This window comes from Amphichorda felina (assembly GCF_050947745.1).
Source record: "Amphichorda felina strain 45539 chromosome Unknown scaffold_8, whole genome shotgun sequence".
In the NCBI taxonomy this organism is placed as follows: Eukaryota; Fungi; Ascomycota; class Sordariomycetes; order Hypocreales; family Bionectriaceae; genus Amphichorda; species Amphichorda felina.
Window position 1 is genome coordinate 2,214,463 of NW_028145042.1, and position 24,769 is coordinate 2,239,231.

Below are 24,769 nucleotides of genomic sequence, written 5' to 3' on the forward strand. Positions count from 1 at the left end.
GACAATGTACTGGACGTGTTGACGTACAAGATAGGGGCGTTTGTGGAATTTATTTGTATCTTCGAGTCAGTGAGGGGACGGGCAGTATGAATATGATGTACAAGTATGGGCATCTGCCATGCTGGCAATTGATTTCCATCAGGGTCGCGCAACAGTAAACCTGCTCTTACGATGATATGATTATGTGTCCCGTTCAAAACGTTTCTCATCCCACTACATACTCCATACCCGCAGCACCATAACCTCAGATTGCCGTGCCGTAATTCCCAGCAATATCAGCTCCCTCCACCGCTACCCCATCACAATCACATCCCATCTCTGCCTGATACGTTGCCGTGTCCATTGTAGCAAACCGCTGGGCCGCCTTCTTTGCACACGCAATCTTGGCATACCGCCCACTCTTGGCCGTCGCATGCTCTACAACCTCGCCGTGCACCATCAGCGCACACAAGACGTCGTTCTCCGTGATGGCTTTGACGCCCTGGTCGACGCTGCCGGGCACCTCCATTGAGAACAGGCGCCAGTCCCTGCACGCAAAGTCCTCCTGCATGCGCTTGGCCAGTGCCGTGACGGGATGCCTGTTGGCGAACGTGTCGTAGAGCGCCATGTCCTCAAAGTACGGGAGGATCAGACGGCGAAAGAAGTCTTCCACAACGGTGTAGTCGTACTCTGAGTCGACAAACATGGCGCCCACCAACGCTTCCACAACATCGGCCAGAGCCTTGGGCGGGTCGCAGGCATCCCTCCAAAAATCACGACGCAGTGGCTTCCCCTCCTCTTTAGCAGCCTCCTTGGCCCGCTCCAAGTCGGCAGCATATTCACTTCTCTGATTGAGCAACGCAGCTGTGGTTAGCAGCAAGCGGTTGTGCAGTCCTAGGTCCACGCACAGGCAGCCGAGGAAGCGGTTCGAGGCCATGGCCATCTTGTGCTCCGTTAGCCACTGTGGATCCTCCAGAGGAAATTGCCTAAACAGGTAATCCACCATGACCATGTCCAATAGCGCATCGCCCAGGAACTCGAGGCGTTGATAGTTGGGGATCGAAGACTCGTACATATACGAGGGGTGCTTGAAAACACTGCGTAGCAAGGTTGGTGATCGGAATGAATATCCCACCTTGTTTTTTACAAACTCGACTGCCACCCGCTGAGCTTCGGTCGCCCGCTCAGTCGATTGCCAGTCGGGCACCTTGTAGGCAGCATAGTATTCCTCGAACGTCTGCATCTTGTGGTTCTTGCTCTTGACCATCTTGGTCACCGCCTGGACGGCCATATCCATGTCTCCTTTCGGTAAGCTCAGATACGCAGCGCCAATCAGTGCCTCGCAGACATCCGCAATGGATTTGTCTGAAAGATTGTGCTGCATCTGAGTTTTGGGCGCCTTGCCCTTTCTGAGCTTGAGGTTAGGATACCACAAACGGCGATCGAAGCCCTTGGAGCGGATATACTCGTAGAGTTTGCGGTCAACGGCGCCGTTGAAGAGGTTTTTGTTCGAGACCAGGAGCATGCGCTCCACATGGTACTCAAATTCGGTCCTCGCCGGCATCAAGGTGAACAAGGATATGGTTGTGGATAATTTCAGGAACGAGTCACCGAGAAACTCGAGCCTTTCGTAGTTATTGCCCATCCCGGCTTGAAAATTGACTTGTTCCTGGTCGTGTTCGTCCGTGTTGTCACTGTCCTTGGTCATGGCCTCAAGAGCCAGCTGCGGGAGAATTTCCAGCCCGAGGAGAGAGCATGCGTCGAGGGCAATGAGCGACGTGTCGAGGCGATAGAGAATTGCGGGTAGAAGAAGCCCCATGTTTACAATGTCAATCGGAATCTAGAGCTTCGTTAGACTAATACATTGTTACGCTGACTCAGTTTCCATACCGGAGAAATTTTAAGGGGCTCCAAGATGATGCAGCAATTGGAATTGGTCGCCTCATCCACGGCGAATTGATCGAGGAAGTTTCGGCGGAGCGACAAGAGCTCAGCATTTACGACAGGCTGGTCATCTCTCCATTGCGCACGTTGCCTTGCTTTCAAGTATAGACTGTTGCTGTACTCTTTAACAGTTGGCTCCACAGAGCGATAGGATCGGGATTTAGGCAGGGGAGCATCTGCAGGTACACGATCGCCAGGTGTGAGGTCGGGGTTGATGCCATGGATAACCAACTTGCGCGACCCCTCCAATGGGTCAATGACGAATTTGTCGTGGAAGAACTCTGCGGGCCTCCCTTCCCAGCTCAGTGAGTCGTGCTGTTGGATTTCCTGGACCAGGGCCCATTGTATGTGCACTTCTCGTGTAGCAATAATGCGTTCATGGGTTTCATCGCTAGGTGCAAAAAAATAGGGCATGTCTGAGCATTGTGCCTCGTATTCCTTGCTGAATATGTCCTCAAAGACTTTCAGGGTGAAACTTCTGATGCCCTCCAGTTGATCAGGTGTGAGGCTCAATGGTCGGTCGGTGCTGACGGGTCTAAGTAGTGACGAGTGGCCACTACCAAAGAACAAAGGGATATCTGGGACGGGTGGAAGCCTTTGTCTGGTCAGCAGCATCAGAGGTCGCGATGGCTTCCCTAAAGCGCCGGGGTTGTCTAGGACTAAAGCAGCTGGAAAGAGCTGGGATGGCTCTGCCGAGCTGAATTGGGACCAAAGCTCTGGCTTGATGCGCATAGGATACTCGGCTTTTTTGTTGGAGCTCACGGCAAGTCGGGCATTGCGCATGGCGGGCAGCTTCTTCGCAAAGGCCGGCTGCAGGTAGTTGTCGATATACATTGACTTTAGCAGCAGGATGCAAGCCTCATACGCAGCTGAGCATCGAGCTAGTTGCTTGCTTCGCTGCGGAAATCCAGAAACGCAGTTGATGGGGGACGAGTCTGGGAGAATAACATCTGCAGCAAACTTCCTTCCCAGGACAATGACAACATATTCGGGAGTGAGATTAGGCCCTCCCAGCTCGACAAGAGAGGAGGTAAATCGTGCCAGCACATTGAGACTGTTGTCGAAGCTCAGCCGTGCACCCGTATCCTCGATCTCATGCGCCTTCTGCCCAACTCTCTCTGCTTCTGCTGCTGCACCGACATTAATGATTGAGTCTTGGACCTTGCGGCTTTCAGGTAACGCAGAGCAAAATTGCTGTAAGAACGTCGAATCCTTGACTGTCTGTTTAAGTCGCCGTAGGTCGTTCAAATTCCCCTTCTCAATCAGGCTGATGAACCTGGAACTAGCTTGTCGAGCGCGCCCCCGTGACTGGATGTACTGAATGACCGAATTATACATGTCGAATCGAATGACGAGGTCGCACGCCGGAATGTCTATTCCTTCCTCTCCCACCGGTGTAGAAAAGAGGCAATTTGTTTCGCCGCCTTTGAACTTTCTCAAGGTATGCACTTGGTCACGGAATGACATTGTTGCGATGCTCGCAGATGTGGTCTGTGACCCAACCATATACGAGGGTATCACACCTGGAATTTCCATCCCAGGTTGCTGCAACAGGTCCGATAGCAGGGCAGCCGTATACCTCTTTTCGACGAAGACGATGCAGCGCTTGGCTCCTCGATCGCGGAATTCACTCTCCAAAATCTGCCACAGAAGTTCGACCTTGGTTGATATCTGCAAGTCCTGTCTTGTTCTGCACACCGGTTCCAACTGGTAGCTCTGGATAATCTGCTGGACTGTCTGGACGGCCGAGGCAGCTTTGTTACCCCCATCGCTATCCGCTCTGCTGAGCTCGCCCTCTGTCCGTGCAACAAGCCTCATGATCTCTAGATCTGTCAACAGAAGAGACCAGAAACGATCAGCGCACCAAGGCCCAAGTGTAGACGAGGCTTCAAGTGTAAAGGCTAGTGCCGCAGAGAATCCAGAATCTCCAGAAACCAGTGTACTGATTCTGCTCCATAAGGCTGTTCTAGAATCCTCCGGAACAGGAAGCCTGTCATAATACTCGGTGCTTTCGACGAGCTTTTTACGGTAGAGGGCTCTAGCTAGAACTTCATTAGAGACGGTGGCAATTTCGCTGCACAGCATGCTCTCAAGCTCGGCGGCGGCTGCTCGCATGTCTCTAGTCTGGGAATCGACTGGCGAAGCTGTCATACCGAGGATCCGAGGACGACGACCAACGTCAATTTCCCGCATGTAATGGTTCTTGATTATTCTGGCGTAGGGATGGTTTTTCTTTGCATGATGCGCCTCGTCGAAAATCAGGAGGTTGATTTGGCCGATGGTGATAAAACCGTTGTTGAGACAGTCCAGTAACACCTGTGCGGTGGCAACGATGACCATGTTTTCGGAAAACTGGGTGTCCCAAAACTCCGCTGTGTTGACCATTCCCCCCGTATCTCCATATAACTTCGTGCTGGGATGCTCCAGGTTATCCTTGAGCACACGATGCTGCTGAAAGCATAGGGCAACCTTCTCCACAATGAAGAAGGCAACCTTTTTCGGCCTCGTTTTGCGCTCCTCCAACTCTTTATTCAGAATATACTGCAATAAGAGCACGGATATCAATGTCTTTCCGGAGCCTGCGTTTTTCCCTGTCAGCTCTCCATAGGCAAAAGATGAATGTTGCCATCTTACCGGTGTCTAGCACCACGATTATGTTTTTGGTCTTGGCTCTCTCAAACAGATCTATTTGATACTCGCGTGGGCTCTCGATGATCTTGGCTCTACCTTGGAACATGTCAGACGCCGACGGCTGTCGTGGGTTGCCCATCCCCGTCTCAGGCTTCGACGTGATCTCGCGCTGGTTTCGATTGACCCAAGCCTGGAAGGCAGCGGCATCGACTCGTTTCTTCTCGCTAACCTTTCGGGGCTTGGATGGGTTCTGGGTGAGGCGGTATGCGTCGTCTGAGTCGGAGTCGGATTCCATCTCTTCGTTTGCCACAGGGGTAGAAGAGGCATCAGCCTCATCTATTGAGCCGCCATTCTGCGACGTGTCAGATGCATCACAAACCTCGACTGGGGCGCTTTCTTGGGGCATTTCGGATGCCATCTCGTTACCAGCAGCGATAGATTTTAGCTGCGTGTAGATGAGAAGAATTGATAAGTATCAGGAGAAGAGAATGATGAGGGAAAAGTGAAGCAAGGCAGGGGCGAGAGCCCTGGCTGCAGCTTGCCGTCAACATTACCTGCTCAGCAGTCTGAAAGCCGCCTAAGAAAACCTGGACAACGGACAAACAACAGAGGGCAAAAAAAATGTATGGCATGTTGGCATTTAGGTCAGCCCAAGTAAAGTCGTTGTTGGCCTTTGATCGGTGATGGGTGCGTCCATCGGAGCTGATCAACAGGGGACAGCGGATTACAGGACTCAATATTATCATAGTATAGGTATCAGTCTAGCTATAATACAGACAGCAATACCATTACGATGCAGAGGGTATCATCATACCGTCATGGCATGGACAACATCATCACGATTCCAGAAATAATAAAGATGGTGTACTAATAACAATATCATCACCATGATACATTAAGACGGTGAGTTTAGACGGGACTTTTAATGTTTACAGCCCGATCAGAAACTCGGTCCTGCTGGGTATATTGAATCAATCAACTTTAAACATGAACTTCATAGACCACTAATGTGGCCATGTTTCCCAGCGCCATCTAGTTCAAAACACCAGAACTCCGAAGCAACGAATACAAGCCACCAAAGTTTCTTCCAGCCCACGGCAACTTTTCCCAAACGCCCCTTTTTGATTCCCCAGACTGTCAACCAGCGACCCCATCCCCCTTTCTTTCTCCCTTCTTTTTCCCGGTCCCCTTTTGATCCCCGGCCCCTTTTGGTTCCCGCCTTATCCCCAAGTCCACCCAAGTCACCCAAGCCCATCCCAGCCAGACCCAATCAGGTCGACGACGTCTCCTCCTCCTCAGCCTCCTCACAGGTGGCGCGGAAGGCCTCGAAGTCGGAGTCGTGTGCATACTCGACTCCGCGAAGGTGATGTCGTGCCGGAGCAGTGATGACCAGTTGGTAGTCCTGCTCCGGCAGCGCGAGGATGGCCCCGAGACTGACCTCTCCCAACCACGGCCGCCTAATAGCGACCTCCGGCGGTTGGTAGTCCGTCTGCTGCTGACGGTGCTCGGGGTCCCCGAACACGGGGTGGTCAAGGGGCCCGGATGCCTCCGTCGTCAGGTCGATCAACGTGACAACCTGAAAGACCTGGGGATTTTGGGCACCGGCCATGGACCCAGTGGCCGGTGGGGGTGGTGGCGGGACCCCATTCGTCTGAGGCTGGGTCGTTTGAGACCCGGCCGTCTGTGGCCCCATGGTCTGGGGCCCGTTGGCCCGAGGGCGATTCCCTTGTGGGAGGCTCTGCGGTCCCATGTTGCGCAGGAACAAGGTTCAGAAGTGTGTATAGATGAATGTTGGGTGTGCGAACCTGTGCGTGGGAGAGCCTGTGTTTCTAAGAAGATTTCGAGAAGACGGGAAAGGAGGCCCCTTTTAATATGCAGAAAAGAATAGACATCTTGTCCCGTTGTCAAAACTCTCACTCAAATCAGTTGGGCCAGAGTTTCTTTTCGTGTACATGACAACCGAGTTCAAAAAGGTTCATGTACACATTGTTGGGAAACTCTCCCCTCGAAGTAGATGGGTCGAAATTATCTTCCGTGACCAGGACAGCTCTGTTCGAAATCGTTTCTGCGCTGCCTGTTGAGAAACTCCTCCTGCCAAGAGGATGGATCCAACCCTCCTTCCTTGTCCGGGACGACCCGTTTGAAAGGGGCTTCTATGCTGCTTTCCGAGAAACCTGGAAATCCTCCCGGCGGCCGGACACCCCATCCAACAGTACCTAGACATCAAAGTACCGTAGAACTAGCGCAAAGACCACTGTGATTCATCTGCGCTGCTGTTGAGATATGGGCAAGTTTAGCCTCACCGGAGATACATCATACCTTCCTTCCCATGTCCAGGACAGGTTCTCCAAAGAACGCCATGGTTCATCTCCGATGCTGTTGGGAAATGTATGAAGACGGAGATAGCGAAGAGCTTCTTCAACGCAGCCCACAAAGCGATATGATTGGATGTATTCTTTGATTAGGTACGTTCTTATGCGCGGCCGCTAGGGAATCACCATCTCATCGAAGATGGGCTGAAGTCTCTCGTGTGTCTAGGACAGCATGGCCGAGGGAGCCCCGTAGCCTCAGTGCTACGTACTGGGAGACCTCCTAGGAGATAGCTAGGGCCTGCTTGTCGTGTATGTAGTCCAGCGAGACACATGCTCTTTGTGTTCTGCGTATAGTGGGGGGGTTCTAGCCTGACAGAGGCGGACAGTGCCCATCCTTGCGCATCCATGACAGCCCCTTCCACTAAGCCCCATAGATTCTATGCTGTCTGTCAGGGATCCTCGGCCCCACAGAGACGGCCCATAGCTTCCCTCATATATCCAGGACAACACCTTCCAACGAGCTCCATAGATTCTATGCTGCGTGTCGGGACGGCTCAGCGTTGTGGAGATGGACCAAGGCTTCCTTCTCATATCCAGGACAACACAGGCCAACGAGCCCTATGGTTTCTGTGCCGCGTCTTGGGAGACCTTAGAGGAGATGGGCTAATGCTTCCTTCTCACGGGGACAGCACGGTCAAACGACCCTGATGGCCCCTGTTTGTGCTGCGTGCCAGGGGTACTCGCAGAAGATGGGCTGAAGTTTCCTTCACGGGTCCAGGACAACAGGGGCCAACGAGTCCCATGGTTTCTGTGCTGCGTGTTGGGATACTTCTGCCTCGCAGTAATAGATAGACCAAACCTTCTTTCCTGTCGCCGTAGCAACGCGTTCCAAAGAGCGCCATTCCCCCAAACAAGACTAATCCGAGAGCACCAAACCCTCGTGTCCTTCTGTCCAGGTAGGTACCTCCATGCCCTGCAGTGGTAAGAATCGAGTGACGCAGGCTATCAGGCTTCCGAGGTTGTTTTTTTTTCAACAACGTAGAGTGTTCTCCCCAGGCACCAATCCCTTTATGCCTTACCAGGCTTGTCAGGAGGTTTGGGCAAGTCCACGAACGGCACAAACGCATCCCGCCCATGGAAGCGGTCGCAATCCATAGCGTCGCCGCTCGAGTCAGCCCCCTCTTGCTCATCCCTCAGTTGATCAAGTCCTCGCTTCCCCTTGGAGGCTGTTGCTAGCTGCCCCGAGACAGGTGTCCTCGACTTTGCGACCGAGGCACGAGCACGAAGTATATCCTCCCATGACAACAACAACCTCTTCATACCCTCGTCGAAGCACACGCAGAACCTCTGGACGCTGATGAACTGCAGAGCACTTGCCATGTCCTGCCCAAACACCGACATTATGTACGCGGCAACAATGGCCGGTGACAGCTCATTGCCCGACTCACAGGTGACCAGCACCTTTCCCCGAACGACGCTCGAAGGGTCAAGCAGCACCCGTCCGTTTTCGTCCCTCGAATTCTTGTGATATACAGAGACCAGGTGGTCGTTGATATCTCGAATGTTATTTGGGAAGCCGTGGATGAGCCCCTGGGGGCTACCGACGTCGACATAACGACCGACAATACCCAAGGCGCGGGTAGCATTATCGACGCTTAGCAGATTCCGGCCGGCAAGACGCGAGTCACGGGCGACAATGATCATGGTGATGGCCTCACGCTCGAGGAAGGCAAGGTCGCGGACGACGGCATTGGGTCCGATATACAGGAAGTCGAGGATTCGCTGGGCCTGGCGCCGCTGCTCGTACAGCCAGTTGCCAGCCATGTTGGGGGCCACGAGCTTGGTCTCGTTGCGCGTGATGATGGCGAGGTCCTCGGTGGTGAGCTGGCTCGGATCGACATTCTCGTACGAGGGTGCCAGGACGAACTGAGCACCGTGGCCAGACTTGCGGGCCTGGTAGAGGACGGGGACGTGGAGCTGCGGAGGACTCGGTGGCCGCCGGGTGTATGGCGCGCTCGGGGCGACATTGTTGTTCATGGTCGCGGGCTTGGGTGTGTCTGTCGGTCAGACGGCGCCAGGATGGTGGGATCACGACGTGGGGGGCTCGACTCCTAGCTGGACTCGTGGCTGGACTGGGGAGACAAGCACCGCTACAGAGGGTCAACAGGCGACGCGTGGGCCTTGTACCGAAGCGAGCAGATTGACCCTACAGGCGGTGAGGAGGTGCGGTGGAGGGTAATAAGGCAATCGGTTCGCGTAGCATCTTGGACAGCCGGCAACGAGTGGAGCGAGGGGCGAGGCAGGGGACCTGGGGGGAAGGTGAGGTCGAGGTGAGGTGCCAAGATGGTGGTGTCGGCGGCACGTCGGGCGAAGAGATGGAGTACTTTCCCAGGCCAGATGTCGGTCGACCTACCCGGAACCCACATGTTGCCATATTATTAGCGACTCGGTCCGATTAGCAGATGGCTCCATTTCCACTGGCCGTCGTTTGCTTCACAAATTCATGTAGTTGCTAATCGAGGAAATGGAATATGAGCTGCGTCATGCGGGGTATTTGTTTCCTTTTTATCTACTCCATGCTCAATGCGGGATATATTATCAATATGCTATCCAACATCTTTAGATTTGGGACATCCAAACCACACCCCAAAGCCACGGCATCGTGAGAGTAATTAACGTGGCGAAATCATGTGCGGACAAACAAAAAAAAAGGAGAGAAAGTGTAGGAGCAACCCCACGGGGATTGTAATAAGTTTACAATAAGATTTTATTTTTATTTTATTCTAAAAAAGCCTTTTACTTCATACACATGTGCCAAAGTAGGCACCAATTAACTTGTTAGATAAGGGGCACCCAACCAAACGCCACATTCTGCCCATGCTGATATACACACACTGATGATACAAAAATATTCTACTTGCCCTGTTGGCAGATTAAACCCCTACTTGGCGTGAGTGGGAGGCTTCGCGTGAGGCTTCCACGATCTCGAGCAGCCGCCGGTCTCCATCCTCGACCAGTGGCCCATCATCGATGGGCACCTCACGGTGCTCCTCCTGATCCGAAATCTCCCCGATGGCGTCGAGGTTGACCCGGCGCATCTGCGCACGAGCACGCTCCCTGCTTCGTCGGTTCTGCAGCTCCTTGTCCGTAAAGTCCATGCGATCCAGAAGCTCGATGAGGCGCTGCTCCACGAGCGACCGGATGTGGAACGCCAGGCCCTGGTTCCGGAACATGCCCGCGTACCGATACGACAGCCACACGTACGAGTTGATGGCCACGTGCAGGGCCTCCATCTTGGCCAGGTACTCCTGCGCGTGCTGCTTGGTGTCGCGCATATCTATCTCGAGGTACTCGAGTGGGATCTCCTTGATGGACAGCAGATCGCCGACACCGTTCTCTGCAATGATCTTGGCCAGGGCACGGAGGGTTTGGACCGAAGCGTCGGACGTCAGCCTGACAGGCATATAACACAGCGTGAGCTTGTCATAAATTGACAGGGGGATGTCTTGGACGAGATCGGCAATTTGTAGAGAGTCGGACGGAACGCAGATCTTGAACCGCTCGCCCAAGACTGCTGCTGTCCTGATGCGCAACAGGATGAATGAGAGTGGGGTTGACGGTGGGTAGTAGGCCGCGAAGCGCTCCACAATGCCTGGCGGGGGGGTTATGTATGCCGTCTTCATGTCTTCCACGGTTCTGCTGAAGGCCTTGTGCACGCTCTGGAGGTCGGGGTACTCCATGGTGGTCACATAGCCCATGTTAGCGCCTGCATCTCCCTTTCCATCAGGGTTGGCGGCAGTCCGATAGCGTCCCGCGCGTCCGCCGATCTGTTTGATCTCCGGGTAGGTCAGGGGTCGGTCTTGGTTCCCGTCATACTTGCTGACTGAGTCCAGAATGACCCGTCGAATCTCGAGATTTAGGCCCATACCAATGGCATCGCTTGCCACCACGAAATCGTAATCATTATCGGGATCATTGAACAGTGCAGCTTGCTGCACCCGCACCTCCGGTGGGAGTGTCCCGTAAATGATGGCGCATCGCCGTCCTGTGTACTTTTCGATCTTCCGCTTCAGCGCGTGGAGACTCAGACGGTTGAAAGCCACGATAGCGTCGCCCTTCCGCAGCCTGCTGAAGTCATTGTCTAGCGACGTCTTCATGGACTTCAGCGGGCTCAGTCTCTCGTAGCGGTGAATGACGCATTTGTCTCCAAGGGTGGCACAAATGGACTTGACCAGGTTTGCGGCTCTCTCTTCGCCGCAAACATGGACCTCCTTGGCCCGCACACCGAGCAGAGCATTGGTCCATGCGTTGCCACGGTCAGGATCGCCCAACATCTGAATCTCGTCGATGACGGCCACGTCAAACTCTTTGTTTAAAGGTATCATTTCCACTGTGCAGCTGGAGAAGTATTGGTCCGTGTCCTTGGGTATCCTGACCTCCTCTCCTGTGACAAGGGCACAGGGAAGGCCCTTGGCTGTGAGTCGCTGGTAGACTTCCGTGGCCAGCAATCTAAGTGGACCTGCGTAGACGCCATTTTTGGAGCTTTCCAGAGCCTTGATGGCGTTGTAGGTCTTGCCGGAGTTGGTTGGACCCACGTGAACGTGTATCGTGCGCTGCATCTCTCGTGTGCCAGGGAACCACTCCTGGGGGAAGCGCATGTCAAGGAGACGCTGCTGGTTGTCCTCGAGGCCCTTGGAGAAGCGGTTGCGCACCATGAATGACTGAAACGCGTACCGGACCTCTTTCGTAACGCCTTTGGAATCTTGTCGGACAAACGCATCCCGCAGGTTCCAGAACAGGGGGTTCTTGTCCCGCCGTGTGATGTTCTGCTCAGCCAGAAGGAAGGCATCATCGAGAGAGTTCATGAAGGTGACGGCCTGTCTGTTCAACTCATTGGGGCTAATGCCGGTGATAGTGAAATCCTGCTTCGAATACTCATCCAGGACGTGCTGGAAACGCGACAGGACAACCCTCCTGAACTGGTCATGTCTAGAGTCGTACTTCTTCTTCATATCCTGGCGAAGCCGTGTCTGTGGGTCATGGCCTTGACTGACCTGCGATGGACTCATAAATTCTGTGTTCAGGCCTAAAAGACCAACAGGGGTATGAGCTTACCGAGACACCCCGGCCATGGTCCTTGATCCTCGCCTCAATCTTGGAACTCTGATGCGGCACGGGCTTGGACCCTTTCCCCTTCGCGAAAACAGGACAGGTCTGTTGGAGGCATACTTTAGGTGTTGTTGAGAATGCACGACGACAGAGGGGTGTCTTCGTAGCACCTCTGGGAGCCAAGAATCTCATGGCCGTCGCCGTATCGAAAACGTGAGCATGCTTGCTCGCAGAGAAGCGCCTCGTGAGGTTCTCTGAGGAAGCAAACATGAGTTGGAAAAAGCGCGGCGCATTCGCTGAATACCGGTCGCGATGCTCACTGAAACGTTGAAGTTTTTAACAGGACTGACACGGGCCGTTGCGACTCGGGGACAACCAGTCATGGCATGGAAAAGAAATGGATGGACATTATCGGGACAAAGATCACCCGCCACACGCCGCAAGCCGCTCGCCACACGCCCCACCGACGCCACAAATCCAATCTACGAGTAATACAGGCACCCGCGCCTGTATACCAGATTGATGCTGTCATCAATCGTGGCGCACTCACTGATCATTTACCTCCTGCTCTCCACCAACTGCAGCGCTGCCGACGACTTCTCCATCAATACTTGACGGGCTTCAACTCCTCCGCTTCCCCCTCTCTAGTACCATTCAATTCTTCCTGCAGGCTAATTTTGTCTCTACGGTGCGCCGATTGACCAGCCGAGACTCCCAAGTCCCGCAACAAGAGCCGTCATCATGGCGTCCTCATCCACACCGTCAACTCCCCTCCTCTAGTACGTCCTCCAATGCCGTGCGCACACTTGATAAGACGCCACTGTCCGTAGGCCAAGCTACTAACGGCTCTACACAGCTCCTGCATAGCCCATCACACGACAATTCTCTCAGAATGCACAACCTCAGCCTCGTCACAGACCTCGTCCCTCGCCTCGCTCATCCTCCCCAAGATCGAGCACACGTCTCCCCAGAAGCTCACGTACACCCATGGCCAGCACCAGATCCACTACATCTCTGAGTCGCCTTCGGACTACCCGGGCCAGCCCGGCGCCGGCGGGCTCACCTTTCTCGTCGTCGCCGACGCTTCGCTCGGCCGCCGCGTGCCCTTTGGCTACCTCTTTGAGATCCGGAAGCGCTTCTTCCAGCAGTTCCCGCCGTCTTCCGACTTTGCCGACATGCCCAACTACGGCGCGGGGTCCTTCAACGGCGAGCTCAAGAAGCTCATGGTCGAGTATGGCGCCACGAGCGGCGGCCAGAGCGACGCCATCGGCAACGCCAAGCGCGAGATTGACGACGTCCGCGGCATCATGACCAAGAATATTGAGAGCCTGCTGGAGAGGGGCGAGAGGCTAGACCTGCTCGTCGACAAGACGGACCGACTGGGCGGAAGCGCGCGGGACTTCCGCATGAGGAGCCGGGGCCTGAAGCGACAGATGTGGTGGAAGAATGTCAAGCTCATGGGGCTCCTAGGCATGGTGGTTTTCCTCATCATACTAGCAATTGTCATCTCGGTTAAGAACTAGTCTGAGAAGTACGAAGTACTTTTTTTGGAATTGTTGCAGTCGGGCGACATGCTGCAGTACGGAGCGATTACCCCTCTGAGCCTTGTATATGATATTGGGATTGCTCGCTGGATTTCGGGCCATACTTCGGGCGCAAATTATTAATACCACAGGGACCTCTGTTAGTCTCATGTCTATATCATTAATGCTGAAATCATCTCATTCTCTGGCTCTCGTGTGCCTAACCACCTCTGGTCGTCGATGTTCCCAAGTGCATAAATTCCAGAGCAGGTCTCATCTATACTCTCTCGATCCCAATCCTGTGGAGGATTATGGTCAGTAAGCTTCCACCACGATCGCCAGAGTACAATACCTACCATCCTAATGTCCGTTCGCCATGTCTGTTGATCGTACCCTCATCCACGCCGTCAATGCCCCTCGGCCCTCATAGCCTAGAAGGCCCCTTCGCCCGCGAGTTCTCTTGATACGCATAGCCATGCGCGACTGGACTATTTACCGGACCAGGAGCCACGGGGGACCTTCGGAGCTTGTCGGTGAAGAAGACGGGGTGCCTTGTCGATGCATTATGGGGGAGGTGGCGCTCCCAGGCAGCTTGGAGTTGAGCCTGAGAACGCTGTAGTTGGGCTTGGGCAGCAGGATCGTCCATGGCAACGAATGGAATGCGAGTGAAGTCAAAAGCGACGCAGTAACAATGATGTGTCAATTTGAAATTGAAGAATGCTGGCTCAAAAAACACAATCTGTCAGTGTGATTGGAGCACCGTGTGATATCATTCAATTGATGAACCTCGGTCTCCATGCCGATGGTCGGGCTTCCAGGTGAATGACTAAGCATCCATCGGGTCCGACAATGCGGGGTGATGGAGGCCAGAGGTAGGCACTTAAACCATCTCCGTATTCGTACTTCATACAGCGGATACGAACACACAACTTTGATCCAACAACATCCTTACCAGAGCAAACCACAATCGGTACGTAGTGACGCTCTGGTTAAGAAGAGGATTAAAAAAGAAAAGAAAAAGAGATGATGAAAAGAAGGCAAAAAAACTATAGGTACACACAAAAAGAGCCGGTATTCCAAGCCCAGACCCTTCTGGAACAGTCACTTGGGAACTACTAATGGTGGCTTGCCTTTCTCCCCTCCGGACTGTTGTTTACTATTGGAATAATCAAGTTTTCTTATTGAATGGGCAACAGCTAGGTGCTGACTTGTGGCTATTTAGCCTTGAGCTTTGGGTTTATCTGAAGGTTTATTGCTTTTGTGTGACTCAATGGGCGTACTTACTAGTCAGGATTAATTATTAATTTGGCCCAACAATGCCACGGAGGCTATGTAAGATGCTTGTATCACCACCCCAAGCAAAAGTCAGGCCCTGATTTTTAAATCTTTAACAAACAAACAAACAGCGCACGGACTTTCAAGCAGTATCTGAGCTCAAGTTTCACCCAAAATGTCCCCTCCCGAATCAAAAACTACCCCTCCGCCAGCCTACAACACTCTAGAGCCCTCGGACGATGAAGTCGCTAAAATCGAGAGATACTGGGACTATAAACGCCCGAAGGATTGGCTCACTACTTGAAAAAGCAACTTGGTCTTCAGCTTTGCTCCTAAGCCCTCCCGGACTTGGAACCTACGGCCATTCTGTCGAGGTCACCAAGTGCAACCAGCATGGCAGGCATCGTTGTGGGTTTGTGTCGACAACATTCCCTGTTTGATGCGACAGGGTTTCTACTGGTCATTTGTGAATATACCCAAGGCAGAGGGCCGGATTCATCTTGACACGAGGGTTCCAAGCTTGAAGCCAGTGTGGAAACATACACGAGTCTACGTGCTTAGGGATATCGGTCCAAATCCGCAATGGTCAGCCGAGCTCCTGGTATATGGCAAGAAAGCATCTACTGTCATTGACTTTGATCTGGGCTGGATCACTATGAGTACCATCCAAAAGGTGGAAGGGTGGAATTGGAACTTCAGTAAGATCTATCATTTTCAGTCGGGATCGGGACCGTGTTTTAATACAATTTATGATCGGATGCCTATGGGAGGATGGTGGCCATGGCCAATGGCACCCGATGAAGAGGCGTCAGTTGATGGTGGCAGCGTTTCCCATCAACTAAATCAGACAAGATTGGAATTGAATCTGATACACGACACCTGAGTTTGGATTGAAAGGTCTAGTGGTGCATGGGATAATTTGTATCGATTCATATTGATTTGAGTAATGTTCTTAGGGGTGGGTGCCGCGGATGATGACGAAAGAAGGGGAAGTGGGATCTGAAGGGGCGTCAACCCAAGTTCATGTAGCAATTGGAGACTTTGGCTTTTGCAGACTGTGTCAGTTATATGATATGCAGATGCTTGCAGTTTTATCCAAGCAATAACGTGGCTATGATGTGATTGTTCTGAGTGTGAGCATCTACGGTCGCATATTAGGCAAGGTCCGCAAAAGCTGCAATAATAGAAAAGCTCTAACTCAAGGGAAACGCTATATAGTAACGATATATATTTCCACGGCATATTATAATCGTTATAGCGTTTAAAACGCCTTATAATACGTAGCAACGCTTTAATATAATGTGCTGGGGATGCCCTTCTTTCATTGCTTTTGTGGTCAGAAGGCCATAACCTGAGAGCCGCGACAAAGAACACCGACCCGGAAGGTCTTGAGACAGTTTTTCGCTATGTATATAAGACAGGCATCAATCACACAGATGATTGATACCACATCCATCTTTTTATATTATCAATTAACGCACTTGTTGCCTATTCTTGCACTTTGACCTTGTTGCTCTATGAGCCACGACCTTCGGGTCAACCCAGCCTTTTAGCTACGTTTGTGGCCTACGACGACTATACGAGCGATATTACACCCAACCTAACCCGCCAAACCCCCGAAGACTTTCGTGTTGTTGCTACGGTTGTTGTGGTGTCGATAGCTTCAGCCCCTGCCCTTTGTCTCAGCGAGCCTCCTTGAGCCCTACTTGTGAGGCCCCCAACAACGGCCTTGTTGTTGTGGGTCCCTTGTTCGCGTTCTTGTGCATAGCAGTCATCCTCCAACTCAGTATAATTGATGATATCTCTGATCTATAGAAGTATATATCGCGGTGCGACGATGCGGGGATTTTCTACGTATAATTGCAGCTTTTGCGGACCTTGCCTAATGTGCGATCGTACCAGTCTATGCTCCCAGTCAAGCCACGAAGGGGCTAGCTAGGTCGGTGACAGCCAACATGTTTTGTGTGTGAATTCTAAACCGCCACGTGCCAATCAGCTATCAAACTCCAGGTTTCAACGTTGGCGCAGCCTCGCGATGGAAATTATCACGACCATAAGGTACTGCTCAAACCCCAGACGCGACGACCAACAGCCGACTGCTCCCCTCTCGAGCCGACCCTCACATCTATTGCCTTAGCCTGGTAATCCTCCCATGTTTTTCCAAAAGGCGCATCTTCTCTCAGGAACCTTCGTCTGCGCACCTCCAGTGCTTTTGGCCCCAGTCTACCAGCGACCAACCGAACCTCAATCTGAGGCACTCTACGACGCCCCCAGAACCTTGCAGCCGTCATTCGGCTAGCATTATAAAGCCCAGGAGAATTACCAGCGGTGTTCTACCACCTCTGGAGGGAGAATAGGAGCGTGAAGAAGAGCCAGGGGCTGCCTCTCCCCCCGCCAGCCGCACAGGCTGCCCCAACACCGAGGACGCGCAAGATAGACATCATGGCACCGCCAAGGCCAGAACGCGACCGCGCGCCTCAAGGTCCCAATGGCGACATGTCGTCCACAAACAAGGCCGCCACCGCTCCTGCCGCGAGCACGATACCTGCGGCCGGCAAAATCGGTCCCCACCCCGGCATCATCAAGAGCTCCAACCAGTACACCCCAGAGGACCGCATCCGCCGTCTTCTAATCGACAACGGAAGCGACCCTGCGCGCGAGGATAACAACCGCCTGCAGGGTGTTCAGCTTCTTGATGGCGTGCGCCAGCAGCTCCAGCTGCCCGTCCGCACCTTCGATACGGCCTGTGTCTACTTCCACCGCTTTCGCCTCGGTTTCCGCGACGCCGAGTACAACTACCAGGACGCCGCCATGGCCTCCCTCTTTGTCGCTTGCAAGGTTGAAGACACCATCAAGAAGTCTAAGGAGATTCTCGCTGCGGCATACAATGTTAAGAACCCAGACAAGCCCGTCACCCCCGATGATAAGGTGCGGGAAACCCCATTCAAACCCAATGCCCCCCAACTGACCCCCGTTAGATCTTCGAGTCCCCCGGAAAGGTCATCATCGGCCTCGAGCGCCTCATTTTGGAGACCATCGGCTTCGATTTTCGCACACGCTATCCCCAGAAGCTCCTCGTCAAGGTCATCCGCCGCGTCATCGGCCGGGACGACCCCGACGCCAAGCCCTTCTTCACCACCGCCTACGCCATGAGCATTGACATGTACAAGACCTTTGTCCCTATCAAGCGAACCACCTTCTCCATGGTCATGGCCATCGCCGAGCTCACAGCTCGTCTACTTGGTGGCGGTGCCAGCGGCGGCTCCCACCTCGACTCAGTCCGCGACTTCGCCGCCCAGAAGCGCGCCCACTACAACCGCCCCGCCGTCGTGGAGACCATGCTCGACCTCCTCGACCTCTACGTCCAGCACCACAAGTCCACCAAGCTCGGCACGCGCTTCGACCTTGGCCTCTTCATGGACATCAAGATCCAGCTCAACCAGGAGCTCGAGCGCGACGCCCTCCCGCGCCACACCGCGCCCCAGTGCCCCCGCTGTGAGCCCTGCGACCCGCTCGCCGACCACCTCAACCCGGCCGACGCCACGCCCGGGGGGTCCACCACGTCACCCCCCGCGACCGCCACGCCTGCGTCCTCGTCGTCGGCCCCGCGCCCGCCGCGCGGGCAGGATGGCACCATGCGCTTCGTCTTCGACCCGGAGGCGGCGCGGCGCGAGCGGGACACGGTGGGCGGGTACTTCCGCGAGGAGTTTGAGGAGTACGAGGTCGAGGTGGACGAGCCCGTGCCGCCGCCGCCGCAGCACCCCTCGTCGTCCTCCCGGCGAGACGATGACGGCGGGCGCGGTGGCGGGAGAGGGGGTGGGAGGAGGCATCGCGATAGGGGATGGGGTGGGCCGTATCCCGGTGGTGGTGGCGGTGGTGGTGGGTATAGGGGCGATAGACATAGAGGGAGGGGGAGGCATCGGTGAGGCGATGGTGTATTATGAAATTAGACAGATAAAGCGCATGTCTTAAGCGATTAGTATACTTGTAGAAGTTGATATACTCAAGTAATGCCGTCTTGATTGAACAAATTCATAAAGCCATCCTCGATATCGCCAGCCCTCTTGCCATCAAATACCCTGTCCAACTCATCACACTCGACCAAAGACCTGGGAAGCTCGTGAGGACCAACACGAGCATTAGGTCATGTGGGAGAAGCAGTCACAACATTTCGAGACAGCACAATTAAGTTAACGGTTCGATTGTCTAAACCACAGCCCACACGAACCTCATCTACAAAAATAGGGAGCCGAGGAACCACCGCCACATCTACCCAAGACGGAAATATACACAAAAAACCGCGAGTGGCCCCCGAAACCCCCCATTCCACGCCTAAAACTTCCTCCCAATAGTTCGTACACCATGAAGAAAAAAGAGTTTCTCGGGAGGAAGAGGCGCGCACACTCCGTATACTCCTGCACACGCTTGCAAATCACCGCCATCCACCTCTTCATATCCTTTCTGTTTGACGACACGGATGATGATGATGATAAAAGACGATTAAAAAAAGGGGGGGCCACGAGATTCGCTGGTGCAACCAAGCTTGGGATGACAAGAGCATCCCTCACATGAAACCAGCCTCATGTAAGAAAAGAATGATTGGCATATTGCATCCGAGTCTATGAAATAGGTGGAAACGCTGCGTAATCATCCAAAAAGCTAAGAAAATCGCTGGGAGGACAAGTCCCTGTTGGTTACAGCGACAAACTCGATAAAGCAAGGTCGCCAAGGACCAGCTCCGAGGTGCGTCCAACAGAGCCAGAGTAGGCCGTGATGACCTTGTCCACCCACAGGGTATCGAAGTTTAGAAAAGGAAAATGGTGTAGAGATTGTCTTCGAAAACTTCGAGCAGTTTTAGTTCCAGCCGAGCGAGTTCTCAGTGGCAACGGGGGCCGAGATGTTAGCAGTGCGGGCCGAGGAGTTGTTTCCGCTGCCGTGGCTATCACGTCCGCCAGCACCGCCGTAGTTAGAGGCATCCTGGCTGAGGAGAGCGCCACCCATCATGGCCGGGCTGCCAGTGCCGCCATACTGCATCTCGGAGGAGGCCTCACTGCCGCTGATGGAGCTGGCGCGACGGTGACCCTGACGCTTGCGCTTGTAGCGGCGGGCCACGATGAACATGGCGGCACCGTACATGACGCTAAGACCCAGAGCTCCGACAGCAATGCCAGCAGTAGTAGCTTGCTGCTTAGAGGACGAGCCACTGTTGTCACCAGAGTCGATAGCATCGTTGTTGGAGTTATTGCCAGATTTGTCGTCGCCCTTGTTATCGCCATCATCATCGATGATGTGGCCCCAAAGGTCGATATTGGGGTTGATGTCAGCCGTCAGATCGTTGACCAAGGCCTTGGCATGGTGGTAAAGGTCGGAGTTGGGCTCCAACAAGTCCATCTTGAGAGTGTCAACAAGCGCCTCCGGGTAGTAGACCTTGGCGATCGTCGTCACGTAGCCCCACTTCTGGCGGGTGTCATAAGGCACCAGCATAGAGACCATAACCTTGTCGATCTTGAAGCCTCCCGCGAATGACAGGGCCTGGGGCAGGTACTTGAAAATCTGGGCCGCAGCAATCGGGTTCTTGGCAACGTGGTTATAGTTCAGCGCGTAGTCGAAGCCAATCTGAATCTGCACAGAGCCCTCAGGAATAGACTTGTCAGGATCATTGGACAGGATAACCCTGGGGATATCCGTCGGCAAATCCTCTACCGTTGTACCAGTGGGCTCATCAGTAGGCTGGAAGGTGAATGAGCTGGGGGCAACCACAATACTTGTTGGCATCCAATCCTCGCTGTTAGAGTAGGTGGCCGTAGGCACGATGCTTGTCACCGGCACCTTCGTCTTCTCCGACGTGGTGGGAACAGGGACGGGCACCACTACCTCGGTGGAGCTGGAAGGAACGATGACGGTCGACGGGGTCGACGGGGTCGCAGTGGTAGGAATTGGCGTCGGCTCAGAGGTGGGCGGCAGAGAAATGGGAGTCGTGGGGAGCTTCGTGGGGAGCTCCGTGGGGAGCTCCGTAGGCTCAGCCGTGCTGTTGACAGGCGGGGGGAGGTCTGGAGTGTTCGTTGGGACGGTAGGAGTCGAGGTCGGGGGCTCTGGGAATTCAATAGTTGTCGAGTTGATTGGGCCATCCGTGGGAGTAGGGACTCCACTGCCGGGGGTGGTGACTGGAAGCGAACCAGGGGTCGTCGTCGGCTCGGGGGGGAACAGGGTCAGCGAAGGAAGAATCTCGGTGATGATGTTTCCATCGGACGTCGACGTGGGACTGGCGGTGGTTGTGTAGTTGGCCGAGGGTTCTGGCGTGGTGGTCGACTTATCGGAATTGAAGATGTCGCTGATCAGAGTTGGGAGGGGATCGAAGAGACCACCCTTGGAGGTCGTGGTAGGCTTGGGCTTAGCCGTCTCCTTTGTCTTAGAAGGCTCCTCCGTCGTCGTAGAGTCGGATCCAAAGATGGTGCTGAACACCGGGTCGAAGAGTCCACCCTTGGAAGTGGAAGTGGAAGTTGGTTCCTCGGTGGAAGTGCCGTTGTGCTTCTTCGTCGTCGTCGTCGTCTCGTCGTCGTCATCGCCGATGAGACCAGGAATGACTATACCAGTCGGTCCAAGCAAGATGCCTTCCTTGGTAGGCTTGGCCGTCACAGTCGCTGTATCGGTCGAGTCATCGCCGCCGAGGTTTAGGAGGTCATCAAAAAGGCCTCGCTTAGCCTTCGCGGCTTCCAGATCGGCACCATTATCGAGCTGGCGCTTGACCTGGCGGGGGTAGTAGATTCGAGGTCGGCTAGGCTCAGCGGAAGCCCCAGATAGGGCGAGGGCAAAGGCCGCAGCCAGAGCCCAAGACTTCGACTGCATTTTGTGTGAAGACTTGCGATATGTATGTTGTGAGAAATGATTGTGTGTGATACTAGAACGACTATTAGCAGGCTAGTTACCGCCGTTATTGGGACGGTCGGGATCCTCACTGTCAAAGACAGTTTCAACGAGTGTACTTGACCAGAGGTCTTGTAACGAAAGTCTAACGGCAGCCGGTGAGCGAGGTCCTCCGGCCGGCGGGAGTAGTAATTCACTCACGTTTTGTACAGAGATGTACGTATGTACGATATTATATTCGAGTGGTTTGTAAAAGAGCGACTTGACGAAAAATCGTCAAAAGGTGGTCAGCTGGCGCGCTGGGCGGATCGTCAGAGCGAACAGAACGTCGGTTGTCTGTTAAGGACCGTGGTTGCGATGGCTTCTCGGACGGTCGGACGAAAGGGGATCGGACATTCAATCGTCGGTCGGCTTATAGTGCGAGAAACCCTCTAAAACCAGTTGATGGCCCGAACATGAGACGCCTGCTGCTGGAAAGGAAACCCCAAAAGCAAATCTCGAAGACCAAGACGGCAATTGAATGCGCGAAGAGCGCTGGTCGAGAAGTGAAGGAGACGACGTCGCCTGAACGAGGGAGCTTGTCAAGTCAGTTTAGCGAGAGACTAGAGGGGGGGAGAGGAGGAGAAGAGGAAGCGAGAGAGGGAGAGGATTGGGTGTTGGGACGGGGGAGTGCGTGGGCATACGTACGGGGGGTGTGAGAGGGAGAGACAAACAGGTGGATGCTGTGGTCCGCACAGCGAAATCGAAGGAATGAATGGCAAGCAAAGAGAGTGTGAGCCAAAAGGCAAGGCAAAAGCGAGCGAGGGACAAGGATGATGGGGTAGCAGAGAGCGGAAGAGGCTGTGGGAAACACAGCGACAAAGGGCCACAAAGGGGGGGAAGGTCGTCGACGACGCGCAGGAAAAAAAAGCGGAGTTGGACGAGGAGATGAGAGGGGGGGTGTGTGTCTTGGAAGTTGGATCTTGGCTTGCTGGAGCGTGCCAGCCTGCCAGGCCTGTGGCCCAGCATCTTGGGGCGACATTGTTTGTATTACGAGTATTTTAGCGCACCGAGGCAGCGTCACTCTCTCCCCCAGCGGCCATGGGCGACGAATACAATGACCGCCTCATCTATTATTTTGTCTGATGGTACGGATCTTACTCCGTAGAATAGGAGCTCCAGCGACGGAGTGGTGCCTACAAGGTCACTAAAATGCGGGAGCAGCTACCATAACAATAAGGTTCAACCAAGCTCGTGGCTCGCCGTTGCACCAAGATGCGCTATTGTGCCTTGACAGCACTCCTTGAACCAACCACAGGGGGCTAGTCGTTACGTTGTACTGCCCGAGCACGCAGCCTCTGTGAAGGATCTCTACGAGTACGAGTATGAGGATGGAATGTGATCGTAATACAGCAAGACACAAGCAAGGGCCAGGTGTTGGTGGGCGGCTTGTAGAACACGCGATGTGCGCCGTGCCGCTGAGAGTCTCGGGTCCAGCACCACGAACACCGCACTTGGCAGGCAAACAGCCCCAAAAGGCACCACCATTCTAAATACTGCTCGGAGCTCCCACTCACCGTCCTTCCATATTTTTTTTGTCAACGGTTTTTTTGCTGACACCGACCGCTGCAAGGCGATTGTAACGGCGTCGAAATTGCTGCGGATGGATCAAGGCTTGTCCTTGCAAGGGGTGTGAAGCAACGGCGGCCCTGAGCCATGCGCGTCGGGGAATTGGATAGCACGATACCTTATTTCCGCAGCGGAACTGGGCAAGATTCATGTGCTTTCCAAACAGCTTTCGATGGGACCTTCCCCGTCTTCCAAAGCAGAAAGCGGGCCCGATCAGGGGTAGATCACAAAATGGCAGGTTGTCATTGGCTCACCGTCTGTCTCAGGCCACGCCTGCTAAACCCTGCCAGGAAAGTGTGCCGACGCGCAGCTAACAACAACGTCCCATCGACCTTCCGCTCGATCGGAGACACCAGACCTCAAATGTGGATGATTATCTAGATCAACAACAGACGGAGACGGTGCACCAGATCAGGTGCTTGTCAATCAGAGAGACGGGAGAGAGACGTCGTCGTTGCTGCGCTTCTCGTGATACCATCACATCGGGCGCCAGGCGTCGAGCAGAGGCCCAGTCCGTGCGACGCAGCTAGCAGCCTCCCGCATTGCCCCTGAAATTGATTTCCCAAGGGCGCTGGATCCGAGCGCCAATGGCAGATCCGGCTCACCTGCCTTGGCTCGTCTCGCCATCTCGGGCATCTGCTGTTATTAGGCTCCATCCCGCCCACGGCCCGCCTTCATTTCGGGCGCATCTGCCAACTCTCGGCACTGGTCCAGCAGCACCAAATGCTGCGCCATATACGAGTAGCGCAGCCTTTCTGTCAGTGGCGTCTATCCGTGGTCTCCATCATCCGTGCCCCGTATTGATACGATGGGAAATCAAATAATCAATCACATTTGCCGGGCTCTTGGCTGGTGGTGGTCGAATCCACGTGGACCTGAAAGTCGCCACACCGCCCCAGACCCGATTCCAGTCTGATGGCTCCCGAAAAGAAAAATGAAATTGCCCTTCTTAGTCCAGTCATCATCGTGTTGGTACGAGTGCTAATTACGAGCACGTATTTCGTACGCTGACCCAAAGGGTTCGCCTCAAATGAGTCTTTGACGAGTCCTTACTCCCGACCCGACTCTTGCACCGCCGCAGTTCTCACGGTGGACCAACTAGGGCCTCATACAAATCCCACGGTCCATGTCACTTCAGGCTTAGCTAGCCTGAATCCACGACGTTTCGGGGGGAACTGGAGGGCTCCTCATCCTATTCTGAGCTCTCTTTGGACAACGCCCCGATTCGTAAGGACGCAACGCTCATGCTGTAGTCGGGGCCTGGTTCTTACCCCCATACCACCCCGAAGGATCATACATTCTCTGATGTTGATATCCTGGTCCTGTTGACTCGTTGAGTTGTTTGACACTTGACAGTTACAGACAACCAGGTTGTAAAGCAAGGTACGAATAAACCTGATGACTCCTTGGCACCTTCAGGAATGGATCTAGATGGAATGGCCTTGACGCGTACGCGTCGCGCTTCCCCGCCATTCCAAAGCATTGGGTGACTTGGTTCAGGGTGTTGAAAGCACGGGCACGGTT

General features: G+C 54.1%; 7 protein-coding genes across 7 annotated transcripts; 2 read left to right on the forward strand and 5 right to left on the reverse strand.

The window, feature by feature from the left end:
• Positions 1–244: 244 nt before the first annotated feature.
• On the reverse strand, positions 245–4,960 carry dcl1 (uncharacterized protein; the record flags this gene model as incomplete). The annotated part of the gene is made up of 3 exons (XM_083197721.1): positions 245–1,819; positions 1,870–4,502; positions 4,558–4,960. 3 exons carry the CDS (start codon positions 4,958–4,960, stop codon positions 245–247), a joined length of 4,611 nt encoding a protein of 1,536 aa, XP_083047189.1.
• An 864-nt stretch (positions 4,961–5,824) lies between these two features.
• Positions 5,825–6,304, reverse strand: ACO1O0_008358 (uncharacterized protein; the record flags this gene model as incomplete). Its single annotated transcript, XM_083197722.1, has 1 exon — positions 5,825–6,304. One exon carries the CDS (start codon positions 6,302–6,304, stop codon positions 5,825–5,827), a length of 480 nt encoding a protein of 159 aa, XP_083047190.1.
• A 1,630-nt stretch (positions 6,305–7,934) lies between these two features.
• ACO1O0_008359 (protein-tyrosine phosphatase-like protein) lies at positions 7,935–8,903 on the reverse strand (the record flags this gene model as incomplete). Its single annotated transcript, XM_083197723.1, has 1 exon — positions 7,935–8,903. The coding sequence occupies one exon, from the start codon at positions 8,901–8,903 to the stop codon at positions 7,935–7,937; it is 969 nt and encodes a 322-aa protein (XP_083047191.1).
• Positions 8,904–9,799: 896 nt separating this feature from the next.
• On the reverse strand, positions 9,800–12,245 carry SUV3 (ATP-dependent RNA helicase SUV3; the record flags this gene model as incomplete). The annotated part of the gene is made up of 2 exons (XM_083197724.1): positions 9,800–11,920; positions 11,982–12,245. 2 exons carry the CDS (start codon positions 12,243–12,245, stop codon positions 9,800–9,802), a joined length of 2,385 nt encoding a protein of 794 aa, XP_083047192.1.
• Positions 12,246–12,716: 471 nt separating this feature from the next.
• ACO1O0_008361 (synaptobrevin-domain-containing protein) lies at positions 12,717–13,498 on the forward strand (the record flags this gene model as incomplete). Its single annotated transcript, XM_083197725.1, has 2 exons — positions 12,717–12,754; positions 12,832–13,498. The coding sequence occupies 2 exons, from the start codon at positions 12,717–12,719 to the stop codon at positions 13,496–13,498; spliced, it is 705 nt and encodes a 234-aa protein (XP_083047193.1).
• Positions 13,499–17,215: 3,717 nt separating this feature from the next.
• On the forward strand, positions 17,216–18,699 carry CTK2 (uncharacterized protein; the record flags this gene model as incomplete). Its single annotated transcript, XM_083197726.1, has 2 exons — positions 17,216–17,701; positions 17,752–18,699. The coding sequence occupies 2 exons, from the start codon at positions 17,216–17,218 to the stop codon at positions 18,697–18,699; spliced, it is 1,434 nt and encodes a 477-aa protein (XP_083047194.1).
• A 928-nt stretch (positions 18,700–19,627) lies between these two features.
• ACO1O0_008363 (uncharacterized protein) lies at positions 19,628–21,619 on the reverse strand (the record flags this gene model as incomplete). The annotated part of the gene is made up of 1 exon (XM_083197727.1): positions 19,628–21,619. The coding sequence occupies one exon, from the start codon at positions 21,617–21,619 to the stop codon at positions 19,628–19,630; it is 1,992 nt and encodes a 663-aa protein (XP_083047195.1).
• Between the last annotated feature and the right edge of the window lie 3,150 nt (positions 21,620–24,769).